The 20,460-nt window shown below is 39.7% G+C and overlaps 1 protein-coding gene across 1 annotated transcript; it reads right to left on the bottom strand.

The window, feature by feature from the left end:
* Positions 1–1,523: 1,523 nt before the first annotated feature.
* pax9 (paired box 9) lies at positions 1,524–9,639 on the bottom strand (the record flags this gene model as incomplete). Its single annotated transcript, XM_080522478.1, has 3 exons — positions 1,524–1,778; positions 8,424–9,091; positions 9,636–9,639. 3 exons carry the CDS (start codon positions 9,637–9,639, stop codon positions 1,524–1,526), a joined length of 927 nt encoding a protein of 308 aa, XP_080378604.1.
* Positions 9,640–20,460: the final 10,821 nt, after the last annotated feature.

The raw sequence follows: 20,460 nt of genomic DNA, 5'->3' as shown, positions 1-20,460 counted from the left end.
AGGGATCATGCTGATGTAAAATGTCAAAAAATAATATACAGTATATACACACGTTTATTTTTATCTGTAGATATTCGTAAGACATTCGACGAGGAGTTGAACACCATAATTGATATGGCGACGTGCGCGAATTGGAAAGCATGGGATGTGTAAGCCTACAACTTTCGTATGCCAGTTTACACGGAGTTATTATAGCCTGAATACATTTTACAGAGAGATCCGTGCACTCGTTTCATGCCGCCTTAATTCACTAAAGCGAAGGATACATTACTGTTAAACGACCCTACACCCATGTTGTATGATGCACGTTGGAGTGAGGCGCGCTCCTTCTCTTCTCACCTCGTGTCAATCGAATAAGAGGTCAGTATTAAGCAGCAACACGCTCCAAAATAATGAAAAGTGAATCAAAAGTTGACAAATTGATAAAGCAAATACTTTGGTCATTATAGATTTTCATGCTTTCTGACCGTAGCAACAATCTAGTGCAAATTCGCTGAACTTTTGTTGTTGTTTCAGAGATTTGGGGAATTCACAACCGTAGACTATGATATCAGATTATCAGAGAGAAATTCAAACGATGCATCGACGCGTGTGACATTTACATGTGTTTTGTTTGGTCACCACTCACCATCACATTATTGACCTGTTTCTTAGGCTTCTATTGTGTGTTAAACAACCGCTAGATTCAGAAGAAAAAAATCATTAACATCCAAACAATTTAATAAGATACATTCAATTTCATTGTGCAACGTTTAGAACTGTGCAGCTTAGCCGTTCATGAATGTAGTCTCAAACATGAAGGAAGACAAATGCCAGAGTTGTCTAAATGTTCGTGGAATATCCCATACTGTCTCTATTGTGTGCCTAGGTTGTTAATTAATTGCATTTCGTTCAACGTACCATAGTCTAATAAATAAACAATATAACTTCTCCCAGGAGCTCGTGCATAGGCTACGTTTCAAGGGAAGTGAAAAAAAACGATGCTCAATAAGATTGTTGCTTTATGAAAACATAACAAACAAAAAGCAAATACAAACATAAAAAACAATGGCAATTGATAACACCCTGAAACACTTAAATGCAAACTGTTTCCTCATTCCTCATTGTGATTGCCTATTGGCCATCATACTTTCCCCCTTTCCCCCTAAAAACATTTGCATAGAAGTTTGCAGAACTGAAATTGAGGCAAGCTTATGACGAGGAATGTCCCCATGATGTGTGAGTGAGTAGTCAGTCCTTCAATGCACCTGTGCTGTGAGTTCTGCATGGCAACAGACTGAGTCTGTGAATTGTAAGCCTTTCCCTCCCATGGCTTTTCTGTAATTACGTGTTAAGTTGGTGTTAAGTTGAGATCTTCACACCATGTCATGGATGTGTAAGAGAACTGATATGGGTCCTTTGTCAGGTCCTTCATATAAATACAGAGGAGGCGATGGTGAAGAGCTCACACAGGGGAGGGAAGATTCATGTCTCCTCTCTCCTGCTCCCTGTCTCCCTCCTCACTCTGCCCACCCCTTTGCAGTTTATAGTGCTGAGGCAGTGACTGGATGAATGGCGTCACGGCTGGCTGTCATACTCTTGAAGGCCAGCGGGGCGGCGATGTCACAGCTGTGGGGAGATGGAGCACTGCCACTGGGTGGCTGCCATGTGGGACCGGTCACACAGGCCGACGTGGTGGCGCTGTACCCCATGTAGGGCGACACTTGGATGGGAGGGTGGTAGGGAGGGATGCTGGGCGCTGTGACATAACTGTTCACTGTGGGCAATCCATTCTGCATCTGTGTCAAAGGAGAGAGAGAACACAGAGTCAACGGGGGAGAAGAAAGGATTAGAGAGAGACAAAGGGAATGTAGGGAAGAGCTTAGGTGGAGAGAGGTGGAGTAGTGGAGAGGTGGAGTAGTGGAGAGGGGGAGTAGTGGAGAGGTGGAGTAGTGGAGAGGGGGAGTAGGGAGAGCCAAGTTGGACAGAAGAGGAGGAGGAGTGAAAGTTGAGGTGAGGGTGAAAACAGAAGAGGCACACATGAAGATATCAGGTCAGATGATGAGATAGAGGGTGAACAGGGGGCACCACAAGATAGTGGTTGCTTGGGAGACGTTAAGGGTTTAATAAGCGGTTATAAGAAGAGATGAGATGAGATATAACAGACATTAAGAAGCAAAAGGCAAAGAAAAGTATGGAGGGTGAAGCCTGAGGTAATTCTTTTTGGCAAAGTGACAAAACATAGCTTCAGGAATTTACTCAATTGTTTCAACATATAGAGTCAAATATGCTATCCCTGGGTGGTCTAAATGACTATTGAGAATGGCTTCAGCAGATGAGCTCTCTTTTTCCTGTGTCTTATTTGCACTGGATTTGCTCGATTTAAAGACCCAATATGTCTATTTACTTTTCCCTAACAAATAAGCTTGACGGAGATAAAAAAAGGCCATGATATTAGTGGATCGCTGTGGCGTTAGTGTCCTTCGTCATGCATTTTCGCCGATTATGCTCATTAGGCTAAACAAAATGCATTGAGCTTGCGTAATGACGTTTAAGTTTACGTTTAATTTGTCATATCGACACTTTTCTATTATACTTTTTTTCTTGTGTTTTTCGATTAATTAATTCCGATAAAACAGTATACCGTGTTGAAAGTAAGTAAATACCAAAACATACTTTTATGTTTAGTGTAGCTTTTTTGTTTGTTTTTTTAAATACTTGACAAAATCGTTTTCGTCTTCTCTTAGTTTTTTCCCCCTCAATGAAATCGACTGAAAGATATTGAACATGAATTTACGGAAAGCAACGCCCTGTTTCTCCTGGTGTGTTGCATCACATGCTCGAGCAATTTATTATTGATTTTGATAATATAAACGATATTATATGACATTCTTCATTAATGACTTATCTGAGATAGATGTATGGACATAGCTCACAGAAATATTCGATCTTATTTGATGGATAAACACAAAGTAATATTAATTAGGGCCCCTGAATACACTTGAGGATTGGTAAAATATGAATAGTTCATACACAATGCCGCACAAAGGGCATAACTGGCTGTTATAAATGGTTGGCCTACTGCTTTCGTAAGTTTTCCTGGAAATATGATACTGCGTTATTCTGTAATAATTTGTAACATGCAGCAACCATTCCAAACTGATCAAAATGTCAGTTAGTGAATTGTCATCCGTTAACGTAATGACCTGTCTGATAAATACAATGAGAAAAGAAACGGAAGAAAGGCATTTAAACATCACATCCGAGCCGCCGGTCCTGTTTATGTTCGTGCGTGCAGTTGCCTTAAATCGAAATTTAATGATCCAATTCTTCCAAAGAGTGACATGATGCATGTAGGTGCATGTATGGATTTGCTGATTACTCATATACAGTTAACAGCATATCACGCACTTCAAGTAGCCTAAACCAAAGATATATAGGCCTACTTCATTGTACTTAGCCTACTTATTTTTGAATCCATTTTACATGTTTTATGGGGGTGTTTTAGACGCCTTTGTGGTCTGAATTACGGTTTTTGTGTCGTTTTATTATTAATATTGGGACTTTTTTCTCAAAAAAATTAAATTAAAATCAAGCTGCACCTCGTTATTTTACAAACGGGAATGAATGGACAGGCAATCACTCAGCAATTTACCTTCAGCATCACTCTTTTTGGAAATCCTGACTCCCTCTTATAGTCGCCACAATAGTGTGTGTGTGTGTGTGTGTGTGTGTGTGTGTGTGTGTGTGTGTGTGTGTGTGTGTGTGTGTGTGTGTGTGTGTGTGTGTGTGTGTGTGTGTGTGTGTGTGTGTGTGTGTGTGTGTGTTTGTGTGTGTGTGTGTGTGTGTGTGTGTGTGTGTGTGTGTGTGAGAGAGAGAGAGAGAGAGAGAGAGAGAGAGAGAGAGAGATGTGCAAAAGAGAGCGAGAGACATTTGAAACAGCGAGTAGGGCCTATAGCTTTGAAAATAGAATATGAACCCCCAGCATTTTGAGAGGATTTACATCTAGGCCAAGTCCAAGGAGTACATAGACCACTGAGAAAGCCATGGCTACCATATACTGCATGGGGCGTAGGCTACTTTTACATCTATTTTTATGAAGTTAAACGTGACACGTCAAAATAGTTGAGTTTAAAGAACAGGCATACTTTCATGATCCACATTTCGTTTCTATAAATGTTTTAAGTTCCTCTGTGTGATATTTTCTCATGAGTTAGACATTCAATAATGTTTCCCAAACTTTGAAACAATATTTTTTTCATACTGATTAAACTCAATATTTGAATCTGAATTGTTTTAACAGCTTTTGCTTGACAATTTATACCTTCAAGGTCCCAGATATTTAGTTCATGCCATATATTCTGGATTTGCCTCCAGTGAGTCATGATTTATATTAAACAGTATTTGATGAATGAGCTGCAACCATATGTTGAGATTGGACACCCGTTTTATTGAAACGTCGGGCCGTGATGCGGGGGCGAGTTGAGGTCTCAATGTATACCTGGGACAGCTCACCCGTATGTCCTCAGTGCCATGGCTGTACCATGCATCCACACAACAATCCTTCCGAAATGTAGTCTATCGCTCTTGGAGAATATAGGTACATTTGTTATTAAGCATTAAGAATATATAGTCCGCTTGTCCATTCAAGGGATGTTCACTGAATTCGTTTTACCTTGCAGGGGATGGATCGCTCCATCCCCTTGCTCCCCGCCTCCCCACTAACTCACTTTCTCTCTCTCGTCCTTCAGTCGTGCACAATTGCGCACAAGCATTGTCCTCTCATTACATCATATCACAGGTCTGCATTTCTAATACATGTTTTCAAGTTAACCCCAATATGAGATATTCCCCATATTGGCCAATAGCCTTTGTGATATAAGGTTCTGAGTATGAGCAACGTGTTAGAGAAGAAGACAAGAAGTCAATTATTTCAATAGCCTAATTGTGGACTGATCTTGTATGTCATCTGTCCACGGATTCATCAAAGTGTGCCTTCCACAAGGTTAGATCAGCGTGCCAATCATAAGAGGGCTGTATGCTAATCATTAACAATCTACTGACCAAATATATCATTAAGTTTTAATGATTTAATTCATTCCGTTTTCATGCGTTAAAAATAAAGTGTGTAATAGTCCATTAGACTCTCGTTGAAGTTCAAACAATATAGAATTGTGTCGAAATATTTCAACAATTACAAGTGTAGCCTGTGAGCACTGCTCACTGAGCAGTCGACTAAAGATAATGGAACCATATATATTTTAAATGAAATAACATTTTAATGATACATACATAAATGTATTGCTTGATTTTTTATTTTTTTTCGAACACGGTCTGTCTTTGTTTCAAATTTAGGCCCAATCTTTTTTGCCCGCTGAAAAACGTATTACGTAAATCAATGTCAACATGAGATTCATCTGCTGGTTAAAATCTACTGGTCAACGATCTGACTATGCAAAAACACAAATATAATATTTGTCACTTAATAGTATATTTCAAGGCACTATTTAAATTAATAAAAGCAATTTTGTATTCAAAATATACAATTTGACTGACGATGAAGACACTCCTGTTGTTTTTGTTGTTCCAATGTTGTACAAAGCGAGTGGCTGCAGAAAAGGCTGCGGCATATTCACCAGATACTGAAAGAGCAGTCGTTGGGAGTGTGAGATTGCAGGTTCAATAGTCACAACACTAAAATAGCCATGTGTGCACGATGAATACAAACAGTATCTTAACAGGCAGGCATGGTTCTATGTAGGCCTAACAAACAATGTGGACCATAGTCAATAACGTGTTAAGTATTCGAGCGATGCATTTATTACTTTGCTACGTATCTTTAAATGACACAGAATTAGATGTTGTTCGGGATTCTAACAAAATAAGAGGAATCCTTTTACCATTTTGCTCCATGTTCTAAATTATGTTTATCCGTATATAAGAGCCGCCGTTAGAGCCGCGCATTATTATTCCGTAAGATACACTCATCTCACACTCTCGAGCCTAGGCCTACATTAAAACCTCAACAAAAGTTGTCCACTTCACACAAAAAAGCAACATTTTAACCGGGTTAACCGCGTTTCTTAAAAGTTAACGCTTCTCCTTGTAACAGTTTTAGTGCACACCTATACAAAAAAGACCTAGGCTACTCATGTCGTGCCATTCCTGTATTTACATGCCGAAGTTAGCATCAGAACCCTGTGTGTGTGTGTGTGTGTGTGTGTGTGTGTGTGTGTGTGTGTGTGTGTGTGTGTGTGTGTGTGTGTGTGTGTGTGTGTTGTGCGCGCGAGCGCTTGTGTGTGCTTGTGTGCGTGTGTGTGGCTTTCTGATCAAACTGAAGCTCAATGCAAAATGGAATGCAGTAAGATGATTCTTTCGTGTAATGACCAGGAACATTTAGTCTACCAACCGCCTTCCTGTGGGGCGCAAATTAGATTTACCTTAACCGTTTCCCTTTTGTCCGTGATGGATATTATATTATACACGGTTCCCAACGTTTAGAATTGGAACAGCAAGCCCACCAGTGTTGTAACTTGAGAAGGCCGAGTATGATTTTTTCATCGTCTCCCCTCCTGATGTGTCTTTCTTTCTTTCTTCTTAGTATTTCCTATAATAAGCAGACTATTACTGCTTGTAATCCTTCCCCTAAAATATTTTCAATTCTAGTATTATATTCCTATCTGAATGGTCACTTTAGTTGTCTATTATCTGTGGCATGCAGATGTGGTGCCAATTTCGTAGCGCAAAGAGCCAATGACACGGTGTGTGTGTGTGTGTGTGTGTGTGTGTGTGTGTGTGTGTGTGTGTGTGTGTGTGTGTGTGTGTGTGTGTGTGTGTGTGTGTAAGCCATTGGGACGACCGATTATTTAGTGCCTTTCGAAATATCACCATAATTTAAACGCAATATGTTAGCCTATTTCTAAGTGTTAGCCGTCGCATCTTTGTGTTCTCTTCCCTCTTTTCGTTCTTTATATCGTCGAGGCGACTACATGGTGTTCATTCGCTGTTCATATCATTTCATATTTTCAATGAAAAAACTGTCTAGAAGCTAGAGAAGTTATTGTGGCGCTAAAAGGCCTCACGTCATTGAGTGTAGCCTACGTTATACTTATTTCGACGTTCAAAACCTGCCGCAAACATCTGCTAATAATTTAGAAATGCATAAATTGTTTATAAAGGCAGCCTTTGAGAACACATTCCTCCACGGGATTTCTGCTTCGTTGAATGCCTGTGTTGCCTTTGAGAGGCGAAGCTTGTTGTTTAGATTGTCTCCGTGAAGTTGATAGGCCTATGGAATGGTCTCGGCCTCCCGGGTCTGAGAGGGCATGTTTCTGCACGGTGCCATCGGCCTCCCGGGTCTGAGAGGGCATGTTTCTGCACGGTGCCATCGGAAACACTTCTGATATTATAGGCACAGGGACAACTGACAACCCTTTGCCTGCTGCTAAGAGACATATGACTCAAACATCACATTCACAACACCAACCAATATCAGAGGTCATATTTTACTATAATATCCATATTTCCAAAGCAAAAAGTGTATTTGTGTTACAGTAACAGAAGTGAAAACACGTACGTTCAATGTCCAGTCATAACTGACAAAAAAATAACTTATTGAAGTCCTGTTAAATTGAAAAGGGCACAGGGCCGTCCTACGTAACAACATAATCGTCTAAAATAATAGTACAAGGCTTTAGCCCAATCTTGCCAAGCGCATGAAACTGTCTTCCAGAGGAGTGTATTTTTAAGGAACAAAATGTCTGGCTTCAAGACATGGCAGGCTTTGAACACCTCCTTTTGATTTCAGTTCATCTCCTCACCGCTGCGCCTTCCCTTCGTTATCCCACTAATATTCCACATCCGCTCCTTAATTATTACTGCGAGCCCTGAACCATCTGTTTTAATGCAACCCCGTTTGAAGTACAACGTTACTCATGCACCGATACCTGCAAATTACAAATAACTTGAAAGTCACTGTAGCTTATACTTAGCGGTTCGTTACAGTTCAATGTCTATTTGTCCCACTCTCAGGCCTAGGCTACTTGTTTTTCATCATCTTATGCTTTACTATTAAGAAGTAACTCAAACGTTGTCAATAGTCTTTTGTGGTTGTTATAGGCCTAACTCATAACACCGATATTTTAGTCTAATAAAAACGATATCGTATATAATATAACTCACACACAACGTCACCCAACAAACCTTGCTTAGTGATATCAATACACACACTAAACAAAGTGACGCGCACGCACACACACACACACACACACACACAAACACACACACACACACACACACACACACACACACAGCACGCCTTATAAAAGGTATTGAGCTTTACTTATGCAACCAAAAACTAATCTGCAACCAAGTGAATATTGTAGCATATAGGCATACTTACTTTGTTGCTCTGTTATTGATCGAATCCCCAGAATATCTGTAACTGAGTGCGAGGAGGGCCATATCCTGTGCATTGCCATGTGTCCGGGAAGGGTGGGCATGCCGGGGGGAGTTGGTACTTTGGTCCCAGTGGCTCCTAAGGGGGTTGGATATGAGTATATGTGGTTGTATGGTAGCGAAGGTTGTGGTGGTGGGTGATGCGCCTGTTTGCTTGCCTCATACTGGTTTTGCTGGGAGAGATTCCCAATCTTGTTGCGGAGGATCCGGCTGATGGAGCTGACAGACGGTAGATTGAATTTGTCGCAAACGCCGTCGGCCAGTAGCCTGTCCCGAATTTCCCAGGCGAAAATGCCCGGATCCCTCTGCTTGTATGTCCGTATGTGCTTGACCACGGTAGGCGTGGTGACCCGCGGCTTGCTGCCCCCGATTGCTCCCGGGAGTATAGAGCCCGTCTCGTTGTACCGGGCCAGGATCTTGCTGACGCAGCCGTGGGAGACCCGGAGCTGTCTGCTAATGTCGCAGGGCCTGATGCCCAGCTGGGCGAGCTCTACAATCCTGAGCCGGATAGCGTTAGGTAGCGGTCTGCCGTTGACAAACACACCGCCAAGCTGGTTCACCTCCCCAAAGGCTGGCTCTGGTGTCATAGAAACATATACAAAAACAACAAAATGAAACACAAGTGTCAGTGTATAGCCCACAATCACTGCAAGGCCTATTGCGAAAGGGGCTGTATATCAATTTGGTCGTAGCCGACTCTGCAACATCGTCGACCCCATGATTAAAAAGGAAAATGTGCATTTGCATCATCTACGACCCTTCTCAGGACCCTTGTCGTGGTAATAAGAGCGCATAGCTGTTCTATGCCGATACAGTACGCACACGATGCTACAATAACATGTCCCACCACCATATTTTCCTTCGCTCATAAAACACCCTCTCCAGTTTGCTTATAGTAGGCTACAGAACAATACATTGTTATAATTCATTTTAATTTTTAAATGCATTTGGAAAACATATTTGACTAAGAGCACCCCATGCTGTTTAGTATGGCTACAAATAACCTCGGCTACGAATGGCCAATGAAAATGAAATCATATGTCAAAAGCCGATTAATGCACAAATATATTCGAACTATAAGGAGACAGCAAAATGAAGCAATTGGCATTTATACATTTCTCCCTTGAACAAGGGGATTCTGTCAGGCTGACTGTCTGTTTCCCCATCATTGTTAACAAAACGTTCACATGTGAACTTACCCATTGTGCTAAGTCCACAAAATATTAAGGGGTAATCGGAATTACGCCTCGTGTCCAGTTCCGAGTCCAGTTTCGCTGCTGTCCAAAATCCTGTCTAGGGAGAAGAAATCCTCCCCTCCGCCACGGGTGCGATAACGATAGTAGCAAGAAGGACAAATTCGCGATCTGTTTCCTGATGGCAGGGGAGACAGGCTTACATTTCAATCCAGAGAAATCATGGGCCGGACTTCTAAAACTTTTCTCCTCTGTGAAACTCACTCCGCCAATAGAATTATGACTTTGGGGAGAGCAGCTTTTTCATTGGTCTGAAACTTTGACATGACATGTCACGTATAGCGAGGCTTCTCCCTCTTCTTCGGAACGAAAGACTGGGTTACCACCATGAATTGCAATTGTTATATACTACACAAGAATGGTAAGTTGATAACAAATATTAATATTATGATTCTGAATCATATGGCATATGGAGGTCATCAATACTGAAATAATCCCAGGCGACGTGAATTTACAATGGTAGCCTAGGGAATTACTGGTCAACAATTACAGTTGAACACGATTTTATTCATTTTATCAATTCCATTTGTAAATGATATGTTGTATATAATTTGCGTTCAGTCCTTCATAGATCAATAATGGAATAGCAGAAAAGAAACAGAAACACGCCACATCATAAAGTTTTGCTCCAAAATGAGGCCATCACATATCAGGTATCTTAATCATTTGTATGAGTTTTTATTTATTGATGCACAAACAATCATAACCAAACATGTAACATGTTCGAGATTACCCACGAATTACGCATTCAGTCATGATTTACATTCATTATCATAGTTCATTCCAGCAATAGACTGCAAGTATAGTTTGCTCAGTCCAAACTGTAAGTAAATGTAATGTAAATACTGCTCTGTCTGCCAAACATCTGTTGATTTATCTAGAGTAGGCAGCACAAAAACTCATGTTGTTTTGTTTATTTTGTCATCGTGACGCACGGTGATTCACACACTATTGTTTAATGTGTACAACATCGAGATGTTAAAGTATAAGACGACCTATACCAGATGCTCTTCCTTTACAACAGTAACACTACTTTTGAAAGCCCATATCATATCACATAACATTTGTTATTTATAACGTGTCTTGCCTATACTGTGTAATATATTTGACATATAGGCCTAGAAAATCCTGCTATCTGAAGCATGGGCGAAGGAGGCTATATGCTTTCTTAAAGATAGGGCTTACTTCGTTCTGTTGGTATGTGTTTATTTAATGAACATATAAATGCGCTATACCCTATACCAATCATTTGACAGGCAACATATAAACCTATAGGTACTCGGTAATCGGAGTCTTTGTTTCCTGTTTACATGAACAACTATAGCACTAGCTCTTGAAGTTCTCCATGACTGACCTGCTCACAGTTTTCTCTCTCTCTCATATTGCGAGAGTCACGCAACAACAGTAAGCTTATTGTGCATGCCATGTTAAAAATAGGTTTCATGGGGATCAAGACTACATAAACATAGGCTAAAGATGTTGCGGAACCCTCTGCATTGCATTTGATTGGGGATGTGCACCTTCTCATTGTCAATATGATTAAAGCGTCTCATGTATCGCACCGAGGGATAGACAACTGATCACTGGGCTCTTTCTTGATATATTTGTTACACTAAACGCACCACTCTCGTGCTGTCTCGCTCTATGGGTGTTCCTTATGTGGGGGGCGATTCTCCAGGCCCCCGCTTCCCAGCCACTCACTAATGCGTTAAGGATAATGTTTACCATTGGAAAACGTGCTCAACTTGTTTCCATTGAGGTGCTTCCGATGACTGGAATAACAAAGGGTCACATCAAGGGTTCAGAGGTCTTCTCTAGAACAGTACGTCATGAGGATTTTGAAAAGCAACACTAATCCAGACATATGGCCTATTGGAATCCTTTCCACATTTTTTCTTGGTGAAGATTTTAGGTTAAATATCTATTATTATACTTATGCCTATACTGATCATGAGCCGCGCTCCTGTCTGTGCAGGTCCTCTAGGGACGCTCATAAGGGCCATCTGTTAAAGGGAACGCATGGTTCATCCCACCTGGACAGCAATTCCCTCCACTATTTAGAATATTCTTTATATCCACACTCTGTCTTGATGTTATCGTGGTGTTAATTGACCGTTGAAATTTGTTAATGAGGTGTAAAGAACAACGTGAAAAAGATAACCCGTTTTTCACAGATAGATAACCCTCGCGAGCTCAGAGGTATTAGCTTTCGGAGGACATACATTATTTTTGCGCGAATGTCCTTTCAAGCCGTTTTAAGATAAACAGATAGAAGATAACAGACACATTATATTATTATTATTATTATTATTATCATTTGTATTGTTTTATTATTATTATTATTATTATTATTATTATTATTATTATTGGGGCACGCGCGACGATCTCCCATATAGGTTTCGGCCCGTAAGCCCACAGATTTAGTCTATAGATAATCTATAACCTATAATAATTTATAGAACAATGGTCTTTTATGTCCATGCTATTTGCAGTTCTATGATCAAACTGCCATCAAATGCACTTCAACACACTTCAGCCAATACTTGACATGAGATCTTGCTGCATTTTCGTTCGCATTAAACTGCTGAGAACATCACTGCTCTAAGCACCGCGTCCTCCGTTTTTAACTAATCCAGAGTCTCCACGCGCATAGTTTCAGAAGACTGTCGGTGCACTTCCCGTTGGAAGTCAACATTTATCATGAAATAGAATGTCCAATCGCATCAGGATCCGTTCATATGATTGGTTTTAGGTATGTGTAGGACATTTGACATAATAACTCCAATTCCATTTTTTCGTTTCTCTCCATTGACCTTGGGCCGGATATCCTACATTTTACGCATATATATTGGCCTCCCCAAAATAATTAAAACTTCACAGGCAGGCACCATGGGACAATTTCATTTTTCAAAGTGATTAAATGTTCATTAATTAGAAGCATCAATTCATCAATTGTGAACATTACAACATTTCACCATTTCATAATGTATACTATTTACACTATTACCTGTTGTATTGTATGGAATACTGATATTTTGCCATATGCCATTTTGTGTAAAAATATAAACATGCTGGGTTATTTAGTCAACCCAATCGCTGGGTTACGTCCGGGTCAATATTCCGGGTAATATTCCTTGAAGACAGATTGTTTTCCCTGACCATCAGGCTGGGTTGCCATCAACAACTAAGTATGAAAGTAGGCCTGACCATCATCATCACATGGCTGTCGTCGTCAAAGTCTCTCACGCACGAAATGTTCATACAAGGTATGTGTCAACAACATTACTACACGTTATGCTAAATTACCAATAATATATATTTTTTTTTTATGTTTAAAATTGTTTTGTTATGACACGTTAATACATTGATATTTTTTTCGGTTAGGATATGACTGACTCACCCTGTGTACAGTGATACTTATGGTAAGGTGTTCCCTTTTAATTTATTTCAGATAGCTATGTTTTATTTATTTCAGCCGCCGTGACATTAATCACGCTATATGAAGACTGCCTCTGATTGGATGTGTTATGATTTACATTTAGTTTGGCAGTGGAATGTGTTTGTGTGTCAATTCTGATCATCCTTTTGTTGGATGTCATGTGTATCTTACATTTCAGATGTTAAAATAAAGTAGGCCTATTGTATTTTATAAACTAGTTGTCATTATTGGCCTTATATGTTATTTGATCAATTTAGGGCCTAATGTCTTGACGGTGCACTAGGTGTCAAGACGGTGCACTAGGTGAATGCTACTGCATCGATGTGTTGTTATTGGTTAGTTGATAAGTTAATGTAGTTCTGTACTCAGTATAGTAGCGAAATAACCCAGTAAGAAGAAACAACCAACTGGCTGAATTAAATTAATCCAATTTTGGGTATACCAAACAACCCAACCGGATTCAACCCCGCCTTGTGTTCTGTCCAATATTTAACCAGCGTTGGGGCTATGTATTGGGTTATTTTTATTTTTAACCCAACATTTTTTAGTGTAGCCTAGTTATTCTACACCACACTGGAATTTTCAGGATTCTTTATGTTTTATTGTCATACTCCACTATGCCAGAATTGTTGTAAATAGCTTTGTCGTCTGATGACAAAGTCTTGAAAGAGCTGAGAAACTGATTGTTCTTGGACCTGCATTGTCACTGAGTGAACCAGCAGCAGGGCCGCCGCTACGTACACGCGCGTCACGCTCTGTGCGTAGGACACCAAGTGGCCGGAGGGGGCACCAAAACAGCCTAATGATCATCATCATAATCATAATTTAACATTTAAGATGAAGCTACAACTCCAATAGGCATTAGACCATTATTAGACCACCATAGCTGGAGCTATCCATTTACCGCTAGCACCTCCCCCACCGGCCGGCAACATGTCGAAGTGTCTTTGGGCAAGACACTGAACCCCAAATTGCTCCCAATGAGCGGCCGGCGTCTTGCATGATAGCTTGCCGCCATTGGTGTGTGAATGGGTGAATGAGAGGCCATTGTAAGGCGCTATATAAGTCAGTCCATTTACCATTTAGAGCCGGCGTCTAATGATCGCAAGGTCAGCAGATCGGCGGTTCGAACCCCGGCTGACCACGTGTTCTTGGGCAAGACACTGAACACCAAATTGCTCCCGATGAGCGGGCCGGCGCCTTGCATGGCAGCTTGCCACCATTGGTGTGTGTGAATGGGTGAATGAGAGGCCATTGTAAAAGCGCTTTGGAATAAGGCGCTATATAAGTCAGTCCATTTACCATTTGACCAGCAGCATCAGTAGCGCCTCCCATCAGAGGTATCTCAAATGATTCTCTCAAAAGTTTAGTGTACTTGGAATTTTCGCTATAACATTTTACTACACTTCAAAGCGTTAGCTCTGTAGCAGCGTAATCAATAGGCCCATCACATTAATATATGTTGTTGATGCAGGATTCAAGCCTATAGAAAAATATCCTATGCAGGATTCAATTATTTGCATAATTAATGTAATGTTATTACGAGGGAAACATTGGCTTTTGTTCAGGTTTTACTTTGCTAAATATATAGACTGGGGAATATGACATCAGTGTTTTTTTCGTATGTTGTGTGACTGCATTTAAATTGGCTATAGTTCTAATAGTAGTTCTCATTCAATAGTGCTCTTTGCATTGTGCATTTTCGGTTATGGTAGGCTATGCATGCCAAACGTGACTCAGAACAGGTTTTCACAATAGAAAATACCCTGTCCCTGCGGATGTTTGGCTGCTAAATGTTTACATTTTCCGCTACATGAACTGTCATATATTGCAATGGGGTCTGTCTTAGAATATCCTAAAACTTCTACTAAGGGAAATTGTACGTGCTTGCAGCGGTTGGCCTATGTTTTTATAAGACACATGTTCGTATTGACCTAAAAGGAGCGAAGCAAGTTTCAGTCACATTTATGGTGATTATCACTAAAATAACAGTTAGATCGTCCTACTGGACGGCTGTGCCTCAAGACCACGACCCATGCTGATGATGGTGATGATGGTGATGAGGAGGATGATGATGATGGGTTAGGGTTAACATTAACATTAGGGTTGGTATTCAACAGATTTTCTTCAAACGGCTCTTTTAATTGAACACGCTTGATGATGATAATGGAAATTGAAAAATGTAAATGAAAATGGTCTAGACTTTTCCCATAGGTATAGCAACGCATTATCTACATTTTTAAAAAGTATTATTACTGCGTTCTGTAACGATACTCAACCTGTCCATTTTGTGAATTGCGAATGGAGTGAACGGAGTTTTCAGCTGATATAGCCCTCTTATGTGCCCTCTTTGTTTAAGAATGACAAACTATGAACTAAATCTCCAGAAAATGAGCGCCAGACGTTGATTTAAGAATAACATTAAGGGTTATCTAAAGAATGTCTTAAAAGTTCTTAATCTAATCCTATCAGCTAAAAACGTTGTTAAATGATACTTAGCCTAGCCACTATACGAAATCAAACGTTCTTAATTGAAATCGTGTGACATTCATTACACGAAATGGAGCTGTGATGGATATCCGATCTGACCTTTAATCAGCCATCGTTGATTGATAAACTAAGGATACGTTTAGCGATTAGGAAGCCTAACATATGTCTGCTTTAACCCGTCTCTTATCTCTTATCTTAATAATGAATATAAGGAACACAAATATGCCTACAAATAGGCTTCTGTGAGGAATACCTTAAAATGCTTATTATGGTAATAAGAGGTTGGTTGGATTTGCATGTTGTATTCTGTAGGCCGGGCCTATAAACTCTACTAAAAATGTTATGGATTTTCTCACCGGAAGATAATGCACATTAACCGAGGCGAGGCAATACATCTGCTTCTTAGTTGACGAAACGAAACATTAAACAGCTGAAATTCAAGAATTACCGAACTTGACGGTCCTGCAAGCATTGTCTTTGTCGCAGCATGAGGCTCTATACCGATCAGCATGCAATGGTAACGGTCAAGATACAAATGTATGTTATCTTTATTTTTTAGGTCTATTAACTCTTACTTTAGACTTTTTTTACAGATAAGTTGAGACAATATAAGCATTAATATTGTATATTTTAATTAGGTCTACTGTCATGTCCTCTTTGATGAGCATGATGGTTACAGTAGGCTAATAGTACGACAATAATAACAATAACATAACATAACATAACAACAACAATAATAATAATAATAATAATAATAATAATAATGTTAACAATAATAATGCGTTAACTAGGCTATATTGATTATTATGATGATTACGGTAATAATGATATTGTTGTTGTAATTATTATTATTATTATTATCCTTACTCTTATAGTCCTAATAAATCAGTCATGCCTTTCTTTTCTTACAGAAGGTCTCAGAACCAACGACGATGTTCAACCCAACTTCATCGTTCCCATAAGAATGTTTGTTTAACAAATAACAAATTGTATATTCTTTAAAATCTCGCTTCGGACAGGGTCTCTTTGGTCCTGATGCAAGAACCGACTCCCTCCACATCTCATCCCAATTAAGGTAACGATGCCGTGAGAGGGTCTGATATGAAATCACAACGGGCTGATTAAATGCCTCCATTCACTTTTCTTCTCGAGGTCCTGACAAATCTTTACATAGCAAATGAGTTGGTTAAGCAGTGGCTAGGGGATATTAACTTAATCACAGAGCTCCCCAATTGCTATTAAGACTATAACACTCAATTTTAGGAACTCAATTTCACCACTACTCAGGAGTAAGGATGAATTATTAAGATTATGGAAATGTTAACACTGAATCAGTGTCACTGATTTCTAACCACTTTCATTCTCGTCCATTTTTATAAATTATATTAAGGCCTATTTTGTATTGATTTACCAAACGTCTGATGGCTTGAACTTCAGAAAGTATCCATTGATGACTCTAACCTTTGTCATCCAAATGGAATTAACACCATTAAAGCTCTTTACAGGTTAACACTTCTGAAAGGTTGAGAGGCCCTGTAACTTTAGTGCACCCTTAATGAGGACGAACGCAGGTTAACGACTTATGTAGTCGTGTTTCAGAGGCCAGAGCTGGATTTCACGTGAGAAGGACAAAAGAAACAATATTTACGACACCTTTAAGCATCCATCACTTTGACATCTGTTAGTCTGGCATATGGAGTTCATTAGCATTAAATATTACATTCCTGTCTAATTTGGAGCGGTGTTTGTCCAGTCAAAGACATCGGAGAGATCTACATTTACTACACTTTTCTGTAGCTTAATGATCGTTTGTGCAAACGAATTAATGTGAACCAAAGTGAGGAGTATTGTTGGTTGATTGCCATATATCCATCAGATATCCTCAGGAAGATCATCTCAGGGTCTCACAACATTTTGCGCAATTAGTCTGTTTTGTGTACATTCTATGGCATATGGGCTATATGTTAAAGTTATTTTAAAGACTTTCTTTATTGTGCATTGGCTAAATCAAGTGATGTTGTTTGAACCCTTAAAACCACTGCATTCTCTTGTCTGCTTTATGTCCGAAGAAGGTCTATGACCGAAAGTTTCTTGCACAGCTGTGTTTGAGTGTGCGGATGCTGTTATTTTGCACTCTTAAGTGTTTCTTTATACAAGTCTTGGAATGACATGACATTTTCATTCGTTATTATCCGCCTATATCACGGCTTAAAAACAGTTATGACTGTGGACAATACAGCAAAGAAGAGGTCAATGTCCAATATGAAAATACCATTCACCTGTTCTGCCCCATTAGGCATATATGGCTTCATTAGCTATCTTTCATGACCAGTAACAGAATGTCATGTGATGAGTTTATTTCTTCACAGGTTTGCTTTGAGATGGACACAATACAGGGACACCTGCTGGAAGACTAAAAACCACGTGGGGCCAAGCCCAGCACAACTTTAAGGATATAGGAGCAAGATAACAACCAACAACTGTTAAAGGCGGTAGTGGACGTTAGTCTTGACCAGATTTATTTTGGATTATGTTTTCAATAGGCTACTCTTTTACTCATTTACTGTTATTCCTTGTATGTTTTTAATTGTAATATTTTACTTTTTCTTTCTTTTACACTGTATTGTAAAACACTTTGCTGTCTTAGTTGTTTTCGTTTTTATTCAGTTCTTTTGCAGTTCTTTTGCACTCAGTGTTGAGTTGCATTCTTATGTATGAAAGGTGCTATAAATAAGCCTATTATTATTATTATTATTATTATTATCATCATCATCCTCACCATCATTATCATTATCATTATCATTATTATCATCATCATCATCATCATCATCATCATATTAAAACAGAGAGGATCCTCGAAAGTGACGAATATGATAAAGTTGGTATTGGTGAGTTCATTTTTTGATAGCCATATTCTTCCAATGCCTATGAGTTTGTTTCTGAGTACAAATCTATTGGACTAGATCATAGTTGAAATGAGGATTATAACAAACCCAAGTGTAGTTTAAGCCGCATCAGGATGCAACAAGATAACCCTTCTATTCAGTTGTACGGTACCTATCTATGGACTGGGACTGCCACCAACTCAAGACGGACAGCAATCAATTTTATTCCACAATAATGTGGCGCCATCTGCTGGCTAACATACACAATAGAACAGTAGTGGATACAATAGAACAGTGGTGGTCAACTCTATTGGAGATCTGCAGGTTGTGCAGAATGTTGTTGCGTGTGTGTGATAAAAGCCCTCTGCACCCCTGTAGCTCTTCCGGGGAATGGGTTGGCCACTCCTGCAATAGACAATGACTGGCAGTCAAGGCTAAATGGTTGGCTATATTTTTTTTACCTAAATGTACATACAATTTCAGCCAAATAAGCCTAATATTTCCATGGTACCATTTAGGATATACATGTTGATTTCAAACGTTTTGGCTTGAGTCAACTTTTTTTGTCTATTTATTTATAATGCAAATATGTAATTGTCTTTTGTTTGCCACTGCCAGACAAGCAGGATGCCGACATGTTAAGAGACCGTTGGCCGAAGGCTGTAGTGTATAACTCTATCTATTCAGATTCAGTGAAATGTTTGGATATGATTAGGACTGACACTGGTAATCTGTAGAATGGTATTGAATCCAGGCTATTTGGTTCAGCCGGTTCGAATCCAGCCTATTCAGACTGTTGCCATAGGAGTTTTCCACCATTTAATTTCAGTTTAACTGTGTAGAGCTGCCTTTTGCATGTGGGACTGAGTGTCTTTTGTCCTCAAGAGGGCAGCATGGTATCACTAGAATCATAGTGGGGGTCCAAGTGGGCGCGAGATGGGAGAATGGTCTCAAATGGCTAGCCTATACAGCCATATCGGTTCCCCGTTAAACACCTCCTGTTTTTCCTCATGCTACACATTTGTTTAGTTTAAGCAGATACGGATCTGGCCACCAGGTGTCCATGGCAATTAGATGGCCATGGACACCGACAGTGTGTAGCCTGCATCAATGTTTGTCATAAAGCCTATAGACGGTATATGTCTGCTATTCAGTGGTAGAAATAATGCATTTGCTGTGGAAACTTTTAATTATTTACAAATTGTTGGCATTTTCCTTATCATTCAATTTGCTTCTAGGCCTAATGCCAACGAGGTCAAACGTAGAATATCATTAAAAGACTCCAGAATAGGTGAAGCCTGCAGCTGGTGAAAAATGTTTGTCACTCACCACAAATGTTTGTCAGTCTACCCAGACTCTTATGCACGTACCCATGCATGCACACACGCGCGCGCGCACACACACACACACACACACGCACGCACGCACGCACGCACGCACGCACGCACGCACGCACGCACGCACACACACACACACACACACACACACACACACACACACACACACACACACACACACACACACACACACACACACACCAGACATTTTGCTTGTTTAATTTTCCTAGGTATGTGAAAAGACCTTTGTTAACACCCTGGTCACATGATTGTATAGGCCTATGCAAAATGTAATAACTAAATGTAATGTAACATGTAATGTCTTTACTTACAGTATTTCTCTAATTTCTCTAATTAAAAGTGTCAACATCACCTGATACCAGGCGATGCATGGTGCAGCAGTCATCAATGATAATGTTTAATAATAATTACAATTCCAATTGATAATAATTAAATACTGAAATGCAACTATAGGTCAAGTGGATCCTACAGTCTTATATTTATTTATTTTTACAAATGTTTTAAATATGCTTCACTGTGGTACTGCACGCTAAACGTTTTGTATAGGAAATAGTAGGCCTACTTCTGAACTTTTAATGCATGTTGCCTTGTTAATATAA

This window comes from Nansenia antarctica (genome assembly GCF_963989245.1).
Source record: "Nansenia antarctica genome assembly, chromosome: 1".
Lineage (NCBI taxonomy): Eukaryota > Metazoa > Chordata > Actinopteri > Argentiniformes > Microstomatidae > Nansenia > Nansenia antarctica.
The sequence above is the reverse complement of the archived record's forward strand: the minus strand, read 5'-3'. Positions and strand labels throughout refer to the sequence as shown.